Source organism: Barbus barbus (genome assembly GCF_936440315.1).
Source record: "Barbus barbus genome assembly, chromosome: 2".
In the NCBI taxonomy this organism is placed as follows: Eukaryota; Metazoa; Chordata; class Actinopteri; order Cypriniformes; family Cyprinidae; genus Barbus; species Barbus barbus.
The window spans coordinates 28,272,830-28,286,842 of NC_136730.1; the positions used below are offsets into that span (position 1 = coordinate 28,272,830).

The window sequence follows — 14,013 nt, forward strand, 5'->3', positions numbered from 1 at the left end:
ATGAACTGAATTAACTGTCGTATGGTGTGATTTCCTTTGCCAGTATATAATCGGAGATGTAGATCCACACAAAAGAATATATCTACTGTTTTGTTTCCACCCCTACACCCACTTCAGCAAAAAATGAAACACCTTTGTGTTTGTGCTAATGCCTAAGACAGACTTGACGCTGTGATGCTATTTAACTTGGAAATATGACCTTCACCGCACTATACAGTATTTCTAAAGGTCTAAGAGAAAAGGTCTTTATTTTTCATGAAATCTGAGAGCAGAGTGGGTGTTCTTCATGAACAGTTCTCAGACAATGGTGAAGTTAAGATAGTCTGCTGTGACCTGTTCTGTTCAAATTGTTGCACGTTTACTCCTATTATGAATGTTTGTTACTATGTATGTGACGTTCCGCATATCGTTTTACTTTCATTGATATATTGTGCAGTATTTCCTGTTGATTGTGCACAGTGATAATACAATACATTTACTAGTGATGCCTTAAGGCTATAAGGAGGTGTGTGTTCACTTAATGCCTGTTTTCTGTCTTTTGTCCTTTAGGATGGAGGACTCTAGTTTGTGCCTTGGTGTGTCCTCGGTGGTCCCGGATGCTGACACCCATCTCAGCAATGCAGTACTTAATGGCCGCTACCCAATCAGTCAGAAACTTCATCAGCTGACTGCTCAGCTGGGTCATGCCTTTCCTGAATTACAGAGTCGCCAACAGATTCCAGAGGAAAAGGCAGCCACCCCGCTGGATGAGAAAACCCACGCTGCCTTAGCTAGTCAGCCAATCAGCAGTCAGATGGCCTTACTGGCCAACCAGCTTAATCGTGACATGGATGTGGGTGCCCTGAGTGGTCTCAATGGCCGTGTTGATTTGCAACAATTTCTCAATGGGCAGAACTTGGGAATCATGTCCCAGATGAATGACATAGAAGATGATGCCCGCAAGAACCGCAAATACCCCTGTCCGCTATGTGGCAAGCGCTTCCGCTTCAACAGCATTCTGTCTCTTCATATGCGTACACACACTGGAGAGAAGCCCTTCAAATGCCCCTATTGTGACCACAGAGCTGCTCAAAAGGGTAACTTGAAGATCCACCTCCGCACCCATAAGCTGGGAAATCTTGGTAAGGGCCGTGGTCGCGTACGTGAGGAAAACCGGCTGCTTCATGAACTTGAAGAGAGGGCCATTCTACGTGATAAACAAATGAGGAGCAGCTTGCTGCAACCCTCTCAACCCCCTCTTCCACCCCACTTGGGTATCCAGAGTCCCAACCAGCAGCAGCCTGGCTCTGCCTGTGGCCTGCTCACTCCAACCAGTATTGGTGGCTCGTCTGATGGACTGAGCCAGCCGTCTGCCTCACCTAAGCCTGCGGGTACCAACCTGCAAGATGAGCAAGCCCTCAACCCACCCCAAGGATTTCGGTGCACTTTTTGCAAGGGTAAATTTAAGAAGCGTGAGGAACTAGAGCGCCACATTCGCATTCTCCACAAGCCCTACAAGTGTACGCTGTGTGAATTTGCTGCTTCCCAGGAGGAGGACCTCATCTCCCATGTGGAGAAAACCCACATCACAGCAGAATCAGCCCAGGGACAAGGCACAGGAGCTGGCAATGGAGAGAAGCCCAACAATGAATTTCGCTGTGAGGTTTGTGGCCAGGTCTTCAGTCAAGCTTGGTTTCTGAAAGGCCACATGCGGAAACACAAGGACTCCTTCGAACATTGCTGCCAGATCTGTGGACGCCGTTTCAAGGAGCCCTGGTTCCTTAAGAATCACATGAAGGTGCATCTCAACAAGCTGGCTATCAAGAGCAAGCCCCCTGTTGGTGGAGGAGCTGGTGAAGACAGACCCTCTGTGAACAGCATGAGTAGCCTGGCTCAAGAAGCCCATGCCAACCTATATTCACGTTACATTTCTTGTCTACAAAGTGGCTTCCTCACACCCGACAAGCAGGGCCTGACTGAACATCAGCAGCAGATGCTGGCCAAGGCTGGTATAGCTATGAAGGAGAAGGAGATGCTTGGAAAGCTCCTGGGCCCAATGGCCAGCATGGGCCATGGCTTAGGAGAAAATGAAAAGCGCTCACTCTTGGGTTGCCTGAACCTGGTGCCCCCTCTGAAGTCAAGCTGTATGGAGCGCTTGCAAGCTGCAGCTAAGGTGGCAGAGATGGACCCCCTGAACAGCTATCAAGCCTGGCAAATCATGGCACGTGGAATGGCTATGGAACGCTCCTTCATGCCAAAAGAGCAGCACCATGAAGGGCATGGACAAGAAGATGAACTTGCCAGTGCAGCTGGTATTGTTCACTTTGGACAAGACAAGCTTGATCACCCAACCTTAGGCTCTAGTGATGGTTCCAAGCAGAAGCAACACCCTGATGTCCTTCATGGAGTGAAGACAAGTGGAGGCATGATGCCCTTGAAAGATGAGGGTGTATGCTTTGATAGCCACCGTGAGTTCTTGCCTCACCATGGGGGTCTGGGCCTGGGCCAAGGGCTTGAGTATAGCCTGGCTGGCTTGAAAGAGAAAACAACTGAGTGTCCTGACTGCGGCAGAGTTTTTAGAACCTACCACCAGATGGTGGTCCACTCCCGGGTACACAGCAAGGACCGTCGAACCCTAGAAGACAGCTCCCAGCATGGTCTGGATGAAAGGCGTGGCTCAGCTAGCGACCCTGAATCTCAGTCCATCAGCCGATCCACCACCCCAGGCTCCTCCAATGTGACGGAGGAAAGCGGTGCTGGAGGTGGACACTCCCAAACGGGCAGTGTGCAGGATGACAGTCCCCACCCTTCTTCTCCATCTTCAGGTAAGAAAAGTATCAGTCAGCTTGAGTGACTTAAAAGTAAATCTAGGAATTAAGGTATTTAAATATATATATATATATATATATATTGGTGTCAAGTAACGAAGTACAAATACTTCATTACCTTACTTAAGTAGAAATTTTGGGTATCTATACTTTACTAGAGTAATTATTTTTCAGCCGACTTTTTAATTCTACTCCTTACATTTTCACGCAATTATCTGTACTTTCTACTCCTTACATTTTAAAAATAGCCTCGTTACTCCTATTTCATTTCGGCTCATTTTCATTCCGGCTTGTCATCGTCATGGGCGTTGCTAGGTCATTTTTAGGGGGGCTTTAGCACCCCTAAATTTCTGCTCAGCCCCTCTAAAAATCTTGCGATTCTTCCCCTTTAAATTTCAAACGGCAGCAGACTTCGGCTCCTCCCCATCTTTCTGCGCGTTCTTCAATCCACAGACTGCGGCGCAGAAGAGAGGACAAGGTGTGTGTTTATCGATAGATTGTTATAATATTTACATCTGTGCAGTTCTTTGTCTTAAATACAGTTTACAAAAAGTCATGGGAGAGCAATCGGTTTCCAATCTTCTGTAAAATTTTTGCTGCATTCACCACTCATCACACCACAGCTGTTTCCTTCAGCGAAAGCCCTTAACACATTATACGCATACTTTATAAAACGATCACGTTATTGCTATTTTCATTTGAAAATTTAGCTTTCAATATAGAACTTAATATTACAGCGCATGTGGCATTAACTACCATACAGTTATGCATAGAAGTGATTAAAGACAGTGACAGACAGCTCTCAGTCAGTGCAGTCATTTTAATTGCATATCAGAGTGATTGACAGAGATTGAAACATTGTGTGTCCTTCTCACAGACTGCTTCAGTTTTGCTGTTTTTTTTTTTTTTTTTACTTTTAAAAGTTAATCACAGCACCCACCAATCCATTGTCCAGCCTTATAGCTGTGTTGTTTATATTGCTAATATGGATAGTCAGTGTAAGTTTAAAGTGATATGATGTTTTATGTTTGTACTTGAGCATAGAAAAAGATTTGTACTAGTAATGCAAACAGTAACATTTTTGGTTTGTACAGTAAACAGGTGTGTGTGTGTGTGTGTGTGTGTGTGAGATCAGGTAGACTTGTATTTGGCTTGTACTCGGATGTTATACCCATCTATGCAATACAGTGGAATACTGCAATAAGTTTAGTATACCATCCTACCCTATTAATACATTTTTTTGTAAATATTTATTTATTTTTTATTATTATACCATCATAGGGGGCTGAGCCCTCCTAAAATGAAAATCCTAGCATCGCCCTTGGTCATTGCTCAAAAAAAATAAAATAAAAACCTATGCAGATAAATCGCGCCATCCGGATAGAGTGAATTGTGGTTGGATGAGAATATAAACCTATACCATTCCGACACCCTATTGGTTTGTACGCGATCCATCGCACCTGCACATGACACAAATCACGTCACACTCAAAAAAGATTATTTCTTAAAAGTTATTATTTCTCCACTACTGGCTCATTTATCAAACGGGTGCTTTCTCTTCGTCCGTTGCCCTCACAGATTCCTGCAGCTAAGCTTGGATGTACATTTACATTCCAATAAAGGTTATTGATGACATGCCTCTGAAGTTTGACTTTTTGCACCATTACAATACTTACAGGCAACTAGTCATCATATCTTCCGCTCCATGAAACACGTTAATGCTCAGTAGTAGACATATATGGTTTTTAATGTATTTGCATTGTACTAAAATGCGTTCATTTTCAGTGGGCACATATCCGGCTGAAACAGGTAGCCTAGTGCATCCCACATTTTTCAACATTAACATTTTAATATAACATTATAGTCATTATGGCCTTTAGAAAAATGTTTTTTTGAGGAGGTGGGGTAGTGCACAATAGGCCCCTGTGCCGCGGCCTAAGCTTTTGTCCTTAATGGCATTTTTTTTTTCCTTCCATTACTTTTATACTTTAAGTAGTTTTGAAACCAGTACTTTTACACTTTTACTTGAGTAAAAAACTTGAGTTGATACTTCAACTTCTACAGAAGTCTTTTTAAACCCTAGCATCTATACTTCTACTTGAGTAATGAATGTGAATACTTTTGACACCACTGATATATATATATATATATATATATATAAAGCCCACAGCATTGCACATACTATATACGTATATTTAAATGCCTTAATGCTTTTTTGTCAACTGTCTGTCATTACAGTAATACAACTCGTGTGATGGTCACATGATTCAGTTCTGTTAAATCAGTACATTTAAATAGCAATTATCTAAAGGAAGTTTTCCAAAGTAGCAGAATTACAACCCTAAGAGAGCAATTTCACAGTGGGTAAGAAAGAAGAACCTGTGGGATGCAAATTGGTGTGATGGCCATATCAAGGGATTTAGATCCATACATAGCACTAGCATGCTAGTTGTGTCTACAACTGAGGCTCAGTGAGACACTGATCCTCATGCCTTAGCACGATGCCTATATTCTCTGCATAAAGGAAATGCTAAGGTCTTTTAGAATATGTCAGTTGGCCTTTTAAAGCTTTGAAAGTTATCTGTCAAATTTAGAGATAATTAACAATAGACAGCTAATGCAGTAAAGCCACCACTGAAACCAATGAAAATGAAGTGAATGCAGTTGTGCTTTGATATTCTTCAGAGTTAGTTCTTTCAGTTTACAAAAAATGGCTGATTGTGATGTTGCTGTTAGGTGGTTGGGTAGGTGATAAAATGCGCTAGCAATGTAGCAATGCCAACGTAAGTCTGAGTAACACATTCAATGCATAACTTTGACAAGTAATGTCACTGTTCAAATAGCTATCAAACACCCTTAGGAGTTAGTGTCTTTATTTACTGTGAACTTAATCTAATTCATTAATGAGGTTTCCGTACTTTGGCTATCCTTTGGCATCCATTAAATTCTCTGTTAACTATGAACTATATAAAATCAACATCCATATTCCATTCTCACAATGGAAAACCTGTGTGGATGTACAGACATGTTACGAGTGATTAAAACCCCACCCCATATGTGGAACTCAGAGCTTGTGAGATAAAATGTATGTTTAGTGGGATTAAGTGAAGCTGCAGCTAATGATTACAGAAGTTTTAAAGGTAACTTTCTCATTCCTTGGGGTGGTACACCACTGTTAAGCAGCCTGGCTGTTAATTAGGTCACGTCTATGTGATAATCAGTTAGCTTAAGCTAAACAAGACACTAATTAAAGATATACATATAAAGCAGGTCAAAAAAATGAACTTCATTTGCTGGGTAAAATGTGCTTTTAAGTCATCAAAAAAAAAGGGAAAAAAGTGGCTCAGCTTAAGGCTCTTAATTTCAACAGCAAAGAAGAAATTGTTTATTTATTCCCAGTCCTTATCACCCTCATGTAGTGAGATGAGTTTGAACATGCAGTGGGCTATGTTTATTTTAATCTAAGGAATAATAACAGACAACCCCCACCCCAATTAGGAATTAATGAAAATGAGAAGAAGATAAAACCTATTTTCTTTACAGAGACTATTAAACCTAAACACTCCTCAACAGAAAGGAGGGTATGTTACGGAAGTAATTATCCAGTGAATTTTAATGCAGGAAGTTTTCTTTCTTTTGCATCTCTCTTACTACTACTTTGAGATTTAGCTCATGGCATTTTATAAACTCTTCTCAAGCTTTTGTTAGATTGGCAGGGTATTTGGAATTAAAGTGATTAGTGTTTAATAATAAAAATGTTAAGCACTAACTGAATCATGGGACAGAGAATGAAAATACAATTTATTTATTGATTCTTTGGCAGTCTCGTAGCTTTTATTGTACATAAGTATGTCTGAGGTTTCCTCTAGCTTGTCTGATGACATTTATGGACATTTGTGAAAACAGTTATTATTTAAAAAATGTATAAATAATAATATAATATAATATAATACATGTATTTATTGATATGTTATTTATTTAAACAATGATACAGATTCTCAGTTGTTTTGAAATCTCCGATATGGCCATATGATTTGGATAATTTAATCTTGCTGAAAGATTAACTCTCACCCAAGTATTTTTAGCAGGCTGAAACAGGGTCCCTTGCAGAATTTCCTAATATTGTGGTCCATCCTCTGTTACTTATATTTTAAGATACTCAATTACAGCAGTTTCCCAGCATGCTACCATACTTCACTGTTGGTATGGTGTTTTTGAGGTGTGGGCAGTGTAACATTCATGCCTCACATATTGTTTTACATTTTTGGCTGAAAATCTTGACTTTTTTGGCAAAGTCCAAACATCCTCTCACACGATTCTTGAGTCTGACTTATTTTGTGCCCCCCTCCCAGATACAGTATGTGCCACCCAGAGGTAGCTGAGCTCATAATGTGAGTGATTGTTGAACCTACAGTATAATCAGTTTACAGCTTCTGAACTTTGTGGCCTGAAACTCTGTAGCTCTGTAGATTAAATTCTGTTTTTTCACAGTTTTACTTGTAATGCCCACTAGATATACACTTTTTTTCATATATATTCCCACTCCCCCCGCCCCTCTCCCCTTTGCGTGTGAGGTAGTGTCAAGGTAGAGTGTGATCACCAGCTGAAATCCCACGTCGCTACCCAGCTCAGTTGGAGCAGGCATGGAGCTCTCACAGTGAAGCGGGCATAATGCCAGCCCCCCCTCTTGTCTTGAGATTGACCTTCAGGTCTCTTTGCTTGCAAGCTCAGGGAGGTGCGTGTGTTTATAGGGGAATGATGCCATAGTAAGGGGCAGGCAGTTTGGCAGATTCTCTGACATACTTATTTAAAAGTATGCATGCACATGCTCAGGGGCTGTGCTTTCAGGCCATGACACAAAACATGTACTTTACAAACCCTTACAAACTAAAGGTGTGATGTACAGGGAAGGAAGTGTTGCACTGTCTGTTTACCTACTGGTACTTTAATGTTTGATGCAGCATAGCTTTATTAGCCCAGCATTTAAGGTGGAGAAAATATTTCTCTTCTCGTCAAAATTATTTCATTTCTTTTAATTAGCAAGGGTAAAACAAGAAAATACATGTCATGGCCTGTTTTTATTATATATGTATGTATATACATACCCACATGTTTTTGTTTTAATTTTAGGAGGCTGAAGGGTGTATGTTTATGTAGTATGCAACAGGATGTGGCATGTCATACCTCTGTTTTACTTTTAATATCTTGCACGTTCCTCTAACCCAAAGAGAACAGACTTCCTTTATCATGTGTTGATTTTCTTTTCTTTTTTCTTTACCCTCTCTTTAACATACGGCATATTCATCTGCTGTCTCCCTTCAGCAAGCTCACCCAACCTCTAAACCACCTACCCACTGCAATTTTGAGTTAAACTTAAATTACAGTAATCAACAATAACATCTCAACTGTGAAAGAAGGTCGGCACAATCGCTTTTGTCTTTGACACTGCACTTGTTTAAACACAGACAGATAAAAAAAAAAAAGTTCCCTCAGAAATGTCCTCTAAAGGCCTTTCTCCTCTCCTCTCAATAATCAACCTTAAATATGCTTCTTGTGCAATAGAATTTCCAGCCTCTGTACATCTCTTCCACCTCTTTCCTTCTCTCTCTTTTTTTTTAGTTTATTACATTTTTCCCTATTCTCTTTTATTTCTTATTACCATTACAAGATTGGCTTGACTGAGGAGGGGATCTATTGTTATTTCAGATTCTGCAGTCTGAATTGGGCTTCATAAACAAGGGGGGTTCATTCCTGATAGTGTTTCTGAATTCATTATTGTGGGACTTTGAATGACAGCTGCGAGAGAGAGAGAGGAAGAGAGAGAGCAATGGAGAGAGAAAAGGAAGTCTTTAACAGAAGCGTACAGTGAATGGCAAAACACATCACACACACACACATACTTGTGTGGGTGTATGTATATATATATATAGCTTAATAGTTACATAGCTTAACACTGAATATAGATTGACTGTAAAACAAATGCTACACTCCTATATAAATACTGATACTAAAAGCTGAAACAGTGTTGTAAAACATACTCAAGTTTTATTTACAACTTCAAAAATCATTATTTTATAGTGTGTATTTATAAAGTTAGTACACTGACATTTCTCATATCAGGCCCTGTGTGGCACCCATGGTTGCTTGGGTTCATACTCCTCCCTTGTTTTTATTTCAAGACATTCTTTAACACGATTCATGTACTACTAACTTGAGAAAAGCAAGTGAAAAGCATTTTGTCTTTCTACTGCCGGATCTCTGTTGCTTAAGGCTTCAAACCTGCCTTGTCTTTTTCCTCCAGTTGAGAATCCCCCATGTCTAAATATTGTTAAGAGGAACAGCATTTTAACATGGCAAGGATTATCAGTATATCCCCAGGTCTTTACAGCTTGCTGCCGTTTTTGGCGAAACACTTGCTCCATGCAAATTGAAATTGGATTTGCCAATGGATGCCTTAGGTTATAAAGCATGGATATTCATCTAATTACACAATTACAAATTGGAGTAATTACATATGCAGACTTGCTGTACAATGTAATTGTGGTGTAATTAAAGTTGAAATAACCCAAACTGCTATGCAACATGCCCGACTGTCCACAGAGACACAGACCTGTTCATCCTTTCTGACCTATGGCATCAGTTTCATTCAGACGTTTATTACGTTATTTGTTCAATTTAGAAAAGGAGAAATGATGCTGCTCAAGTTCGGTCGAATTTAGTTTTTAGTTTGCAAACAACTGTATGTTTGAGTGGTCAGGAACTCATTATATTTCAGAGTGTACTTCTAAATGTCCACACATCTGATGAAGTCTGCTGCGACTGAAAATAAGTTGAAATGATATGAAATAGCTTTTGTGAGACAAAAAGAGTATTCCTTATCATTAACGGCATCTCTGTCATATTCTCTGTCTTCATCCTCCTCTCTCTTTCTCTGTCTTTAATTTTCTCTTTTGCTCTCCCAAATCTTTAAAATGAGGACAGACTACATTTCTCTCTCATGTGCTAATTAGGAACTGTAGACCTTGGAAGAATTATGTCAATGTTTATTCCTATCATTCACCTTCATTATAGTTCGCGCCCTCTGCCCTCTCACCCAGCATGCATCTGTTTCTCACACTTTTTTTTTTTCCACACTTCTCGTATTTTATTTGAATGTTGCATTCAGTCTTCCTATGCATATTCTGCAGCTCAGTGTTCTTTCTCTTAAATCTGTCATCTCTTTTTGAAGTGTAATAATTAAAAAAAAAATGTCATGGTGTGTGAGAAAAATGTTATTATACTGCTTTATTTCAGTACAGTGGGTCAGGACTCTGGTGTCTTTAAATGATAAAAGTTCTATTCAACGTGTTAATTGTCAGTGTGCTCTGTTGATTGACGTGTCTTAGATAAATGTAGACTTAGTATTTTTGTGCACGCTTGAACAATAAAAGGGCAATTTATTTCCCCTTAGCAGCAGCTCATTTGATTTCTCTGTTTCGCATGCTCACTTTTTCTCTCTTTCCCTTGTTATACTCTCGCTCGCCTTTTCTCGCCTTTTTCCTCCCTTTCTCTCAATTTGTAAATATTACCCATAGTGGGAATTAGCATTGCTTTTTTCCACTATATTTAAAATTCCAATTGTATTCCGAAGTATATATGAAAGAGCTTCCGTGAGTGTCGTCTGTCTGTGCTCACCGTACCCCTGTGAGGCTATCAACGGGCAGTCCTTATGAAACATTTATCAGTCTGTTTTATGTCTTAATGATCCTGTTAGGATTCCCCGCTTGGTTATGGAGACAACGGCGAGCTGTGTACCACTCGGAGAAAGAGAGAAAGAAAAGAAGAGAGAGGGAGAAAAAGAGAGAGAGAGGGAGCATAAGCCGCATGCAGTATACCAGATTTTAATTTTGTGTCTTTGCCAAAACATTGCTTACCTTTGCATACAAGCCTCCTTGGCAGGGCCGCGCTTTTTCATCAGTCTCTTCATTTTCTGTTTTATGTTTTTATAATTAAAACATAATATTTATCTTTCCCCAACAGAAGGCTGTCGTACTGGGGGAGGCAGAGAGTTTGAATATTAATATTTTAAATGCATCAATACGACGTCTTTCAGCCGACTGGAAAGGTGTCATCACTTTAAATGAGATGATGGTGTCTTGTATACTATTAAATGTACTTGTTAGGAAAAAAAAAGCAATCTTGACTGAGGCATATAAAAATATCATTATCAGGCTGCTGAGGAAAACAGGAAGGAAACAAAAATCACTTTTCATTTCTTAAATCGAAGAGTTTTGAATTAGTACGCACTAAAGTAGATGCAAAGTGTCATTATTGACAATCACATTCTTTACTGGAGAAAAGAAAAAGTTTATTTGCTGAAAGGTTGGATGGTGCTGCGGTTTTTGTGAGCGGAGGGCGACAGCTGTCTTACTCTGTCAGAGCTGAATTCCTCTGGAATGAAACCGCCTCTCTCTCTCTCTCTCTCTCTCTCTCTCTCTCTCAAACCAGCGCATACAAATGACATATCTGGGTGGGAGGGTGCTTTGTTTGAACAAGTTAACTTTGGCATGATTGGGGTGCCTCCCGTGTGAAAGAACAAGTGAATACATTGCCCATTAAATATGGAGGACCAGCCATATGATACCATGACAGAAGAATCCTCCATCTCCATTTGCCTCCCCTTCTCGCTGTCTAGCTCTATCTTTCTCTTGTTTACCCGTCTTTCTCTCACGCAGTTGCGTAAACACACGTTACAGAGGTATAAAGCAAGAACATTATGCAGATTAAAAGCAGTATTTAGAGAGAAAGACACATGTGTCAAAGTCCCAGCCATGCTGTGGTGGGATGGGGGGCTTTACGGGCATTCATCATGCACTGATGAGTATCTCTCCCCTCGTCTTTCCCTCTCTCCCTCCTAACCCCATTGACAGGCCACATAAAAAAGCCTTTGTGTCAACATCACGGCACTGACATGAGGCAGATAATGACATGAAAAGTTTGCCTCTTCTTCTCCGCACCCCCATCTTCATTTTAGCGATAGTTATCTTCTAATCAAAGGCGAAAGAAGGGTAAAAAAAAGAAAACTGGGCAAAAAAAAGTCCATGGATTAAGATCTTCATTTTCTCTTTTTCTTTCTTTTTTTTTAGCCTGTGCATTCCAATTGTTCTTAAAATATTTGGCAATGTCAATTAGTAAGTGAGCAGAGCTAGCTGATGAACACAATTTTCCACTAGACTGAGCACCCTATTGTTGTGGAGCGAGGAGCAGATTTCTGAGGTCATTATCATTCCCCGTTAGCCTGGCCCAGCTGCTCCTCTCGGCTTCAGCCAAACTCCACACCACGGCTCTGGTAGCAGGCAGCAACAGGGGGCCTGGAGAGAGAGAGAGATGGAGGGAAAGAAGGGAGGGCTGGCATGAGAGAGAAAGAGAGAGGTAGCATGCTAAATAAAAAGTGTGGATGGTTGGGAGGGCCGAGACGAGCAAATGATGGTCAGATCACGCTAATAAAGCCTAAAGAGAAAGATTGAAAAAGACAGCTATGCCGCGCGATGAAATTAGAGAGGAAGAAACAGGGATAAAGAACAAGAGAGCGAGGGGATGGAGAAACAGAAGGAAAGAAACACGGCGCTTGGAGGGAATTAAAAAATCAGTCATACGCTTCTTGGAGCCGAACGCAGAACGCTAAGATTATGAAGGCAAAAGATTTGGATGGTAATGCAACTCGGGGAAATAAAGATCCAGAATGACATACTGCTCTGGTTGGGCAAACCTCTCCCCAACAGACCCCTGTACTGGCAGGCAGGGGCAAGAGAGAGCAGCCCCAGCGAAGCCATCCTGTCTGCTGTAGAGTAACTACAATGAGAGAGAGATGAACACATGGTGGAAGTGAGGCAGGGGTGAAAATGAATGCAGTTATAAATGAGTGAAAACATTCAATGTGTTGTGAGGATGGAAAGCTCATGAATGTCTAAAATAATGATGGTGAACGAGGGGGTGTAGAAGGGTATATGTGAAAGAAATGCGAGAAGGGAAAACACGAGGACTGAAAGAAGGAGGGAAATATAGATCACGTTTGTATATGTAATAATACACTTTTTTAATTGCATCTGACTGCAGCATATCCATTTTCTCTCTAGCTCACTGAAAAACTTTAGTTCTCATCGTTGTTCACATTCCATTAGGACGTGTGCGGATTGCATCATGCTGTTTGCATGCTGTTCCACCAGGTTATTAAAGCAGGGCCAAATTACTTACAGAATGGATGTTTTTGATGGAGTTAAAACAAATGAGCTTCTTATAGTACTTAAATGCTAAATTCTAAAATCATTTGAAAGTTCTGTGATGTACATCAGTGTAAGAGATTATGAAAAAGAAAAAAAAGTGTAAGACAGTGACTTGACTTTCGGTTGTTCAGGAAGATTGACGTATCTGACATTACAGGGGCAAAAAAAAAAAAAAAAACTAAGACATTTCTAAAACGGATAAGGTGAATTTTCATCTTTGATCAGTAGTTAAACTGTTTAAATCTTTTTTTTTTCCTCTCCTGGCTACTTTGTAAAAAGTGTTTTGTTAAGGTAACCTAGAAAATTAGCTCAACATTAAGTCCAAAATGTTATTTAAACGGTCTACATCAAGCTGACAAATTAGGTTACACTAAAAAAAGTAATTTTTATTCTGAATAATTATTATCAGGTTTATTTATACACTGTACAAATGAAAACGAGCCGTTTTTTTATTTGATCTAAAATGACATGTTATAATATAATAGTCAGTTTAGTTCAGTTAAATTAAATAATATTTTGAATAAAACAATTAATTTAGATGTTACCAAATAAGGCTCTTTTTACCTGGTAAAACTTTTTTTTTGAACACCTCTTCTGTCTTTACTCTCAAGTAAGGTTTGAATGAATGTTGACTATGAATGAAAGACTAAATTAATTATTTTCTATGTTTAGCACTCTTTTCGAAAAAGTGCAGGTTTGGGACTCTCCTTAACCAACACCAATATGCCACAACCACCTGGACTACTTGACAGCAGCCAATCTGTGCCGTCTTGTTGTCTAGAGAAGGATTTTTTCCCCCTCATTTCTGCAGTGTTCATCCCACTTTTTTAGATACTTAATGTTCCAGAGTAGTTTAGTTTAGTTTCTCACAAACTAAAGCAGGCCACCACATTGTTTTGTGACCGCTGACAGTGACAATAAGTGGCACTTTGAAGATGACTACC

General features: G+C 40.0%; 1 protein-coding gene across 2 annotated transcripts in view; it reads left to right on the forward strand.

Annotated features, from left to right (window-relative positions):
• The window catches only part of LOC306877450 (zinc finger protein 536-like), a 163,762-nt gene that overhangs the window by 85,678 nt on the left and 64,071 nt on the right, over window positions 1-14,013 (forward strand). For both annotated transcript variants that reach the window (XM_079429219.1, XM_079429218.1), the window contains exon 4: window positions 550-2,804. In XM_079429219.1, coding sequence (XP_079285345.1) covers window positions 551-2,804 — 2,254 coding nt within the window. In that variant the 5' untranslated portion in view covers window position 550. The remainder of the gene's footprint in view (window positions 1-549; window positions 2,805-14,013) is intronic.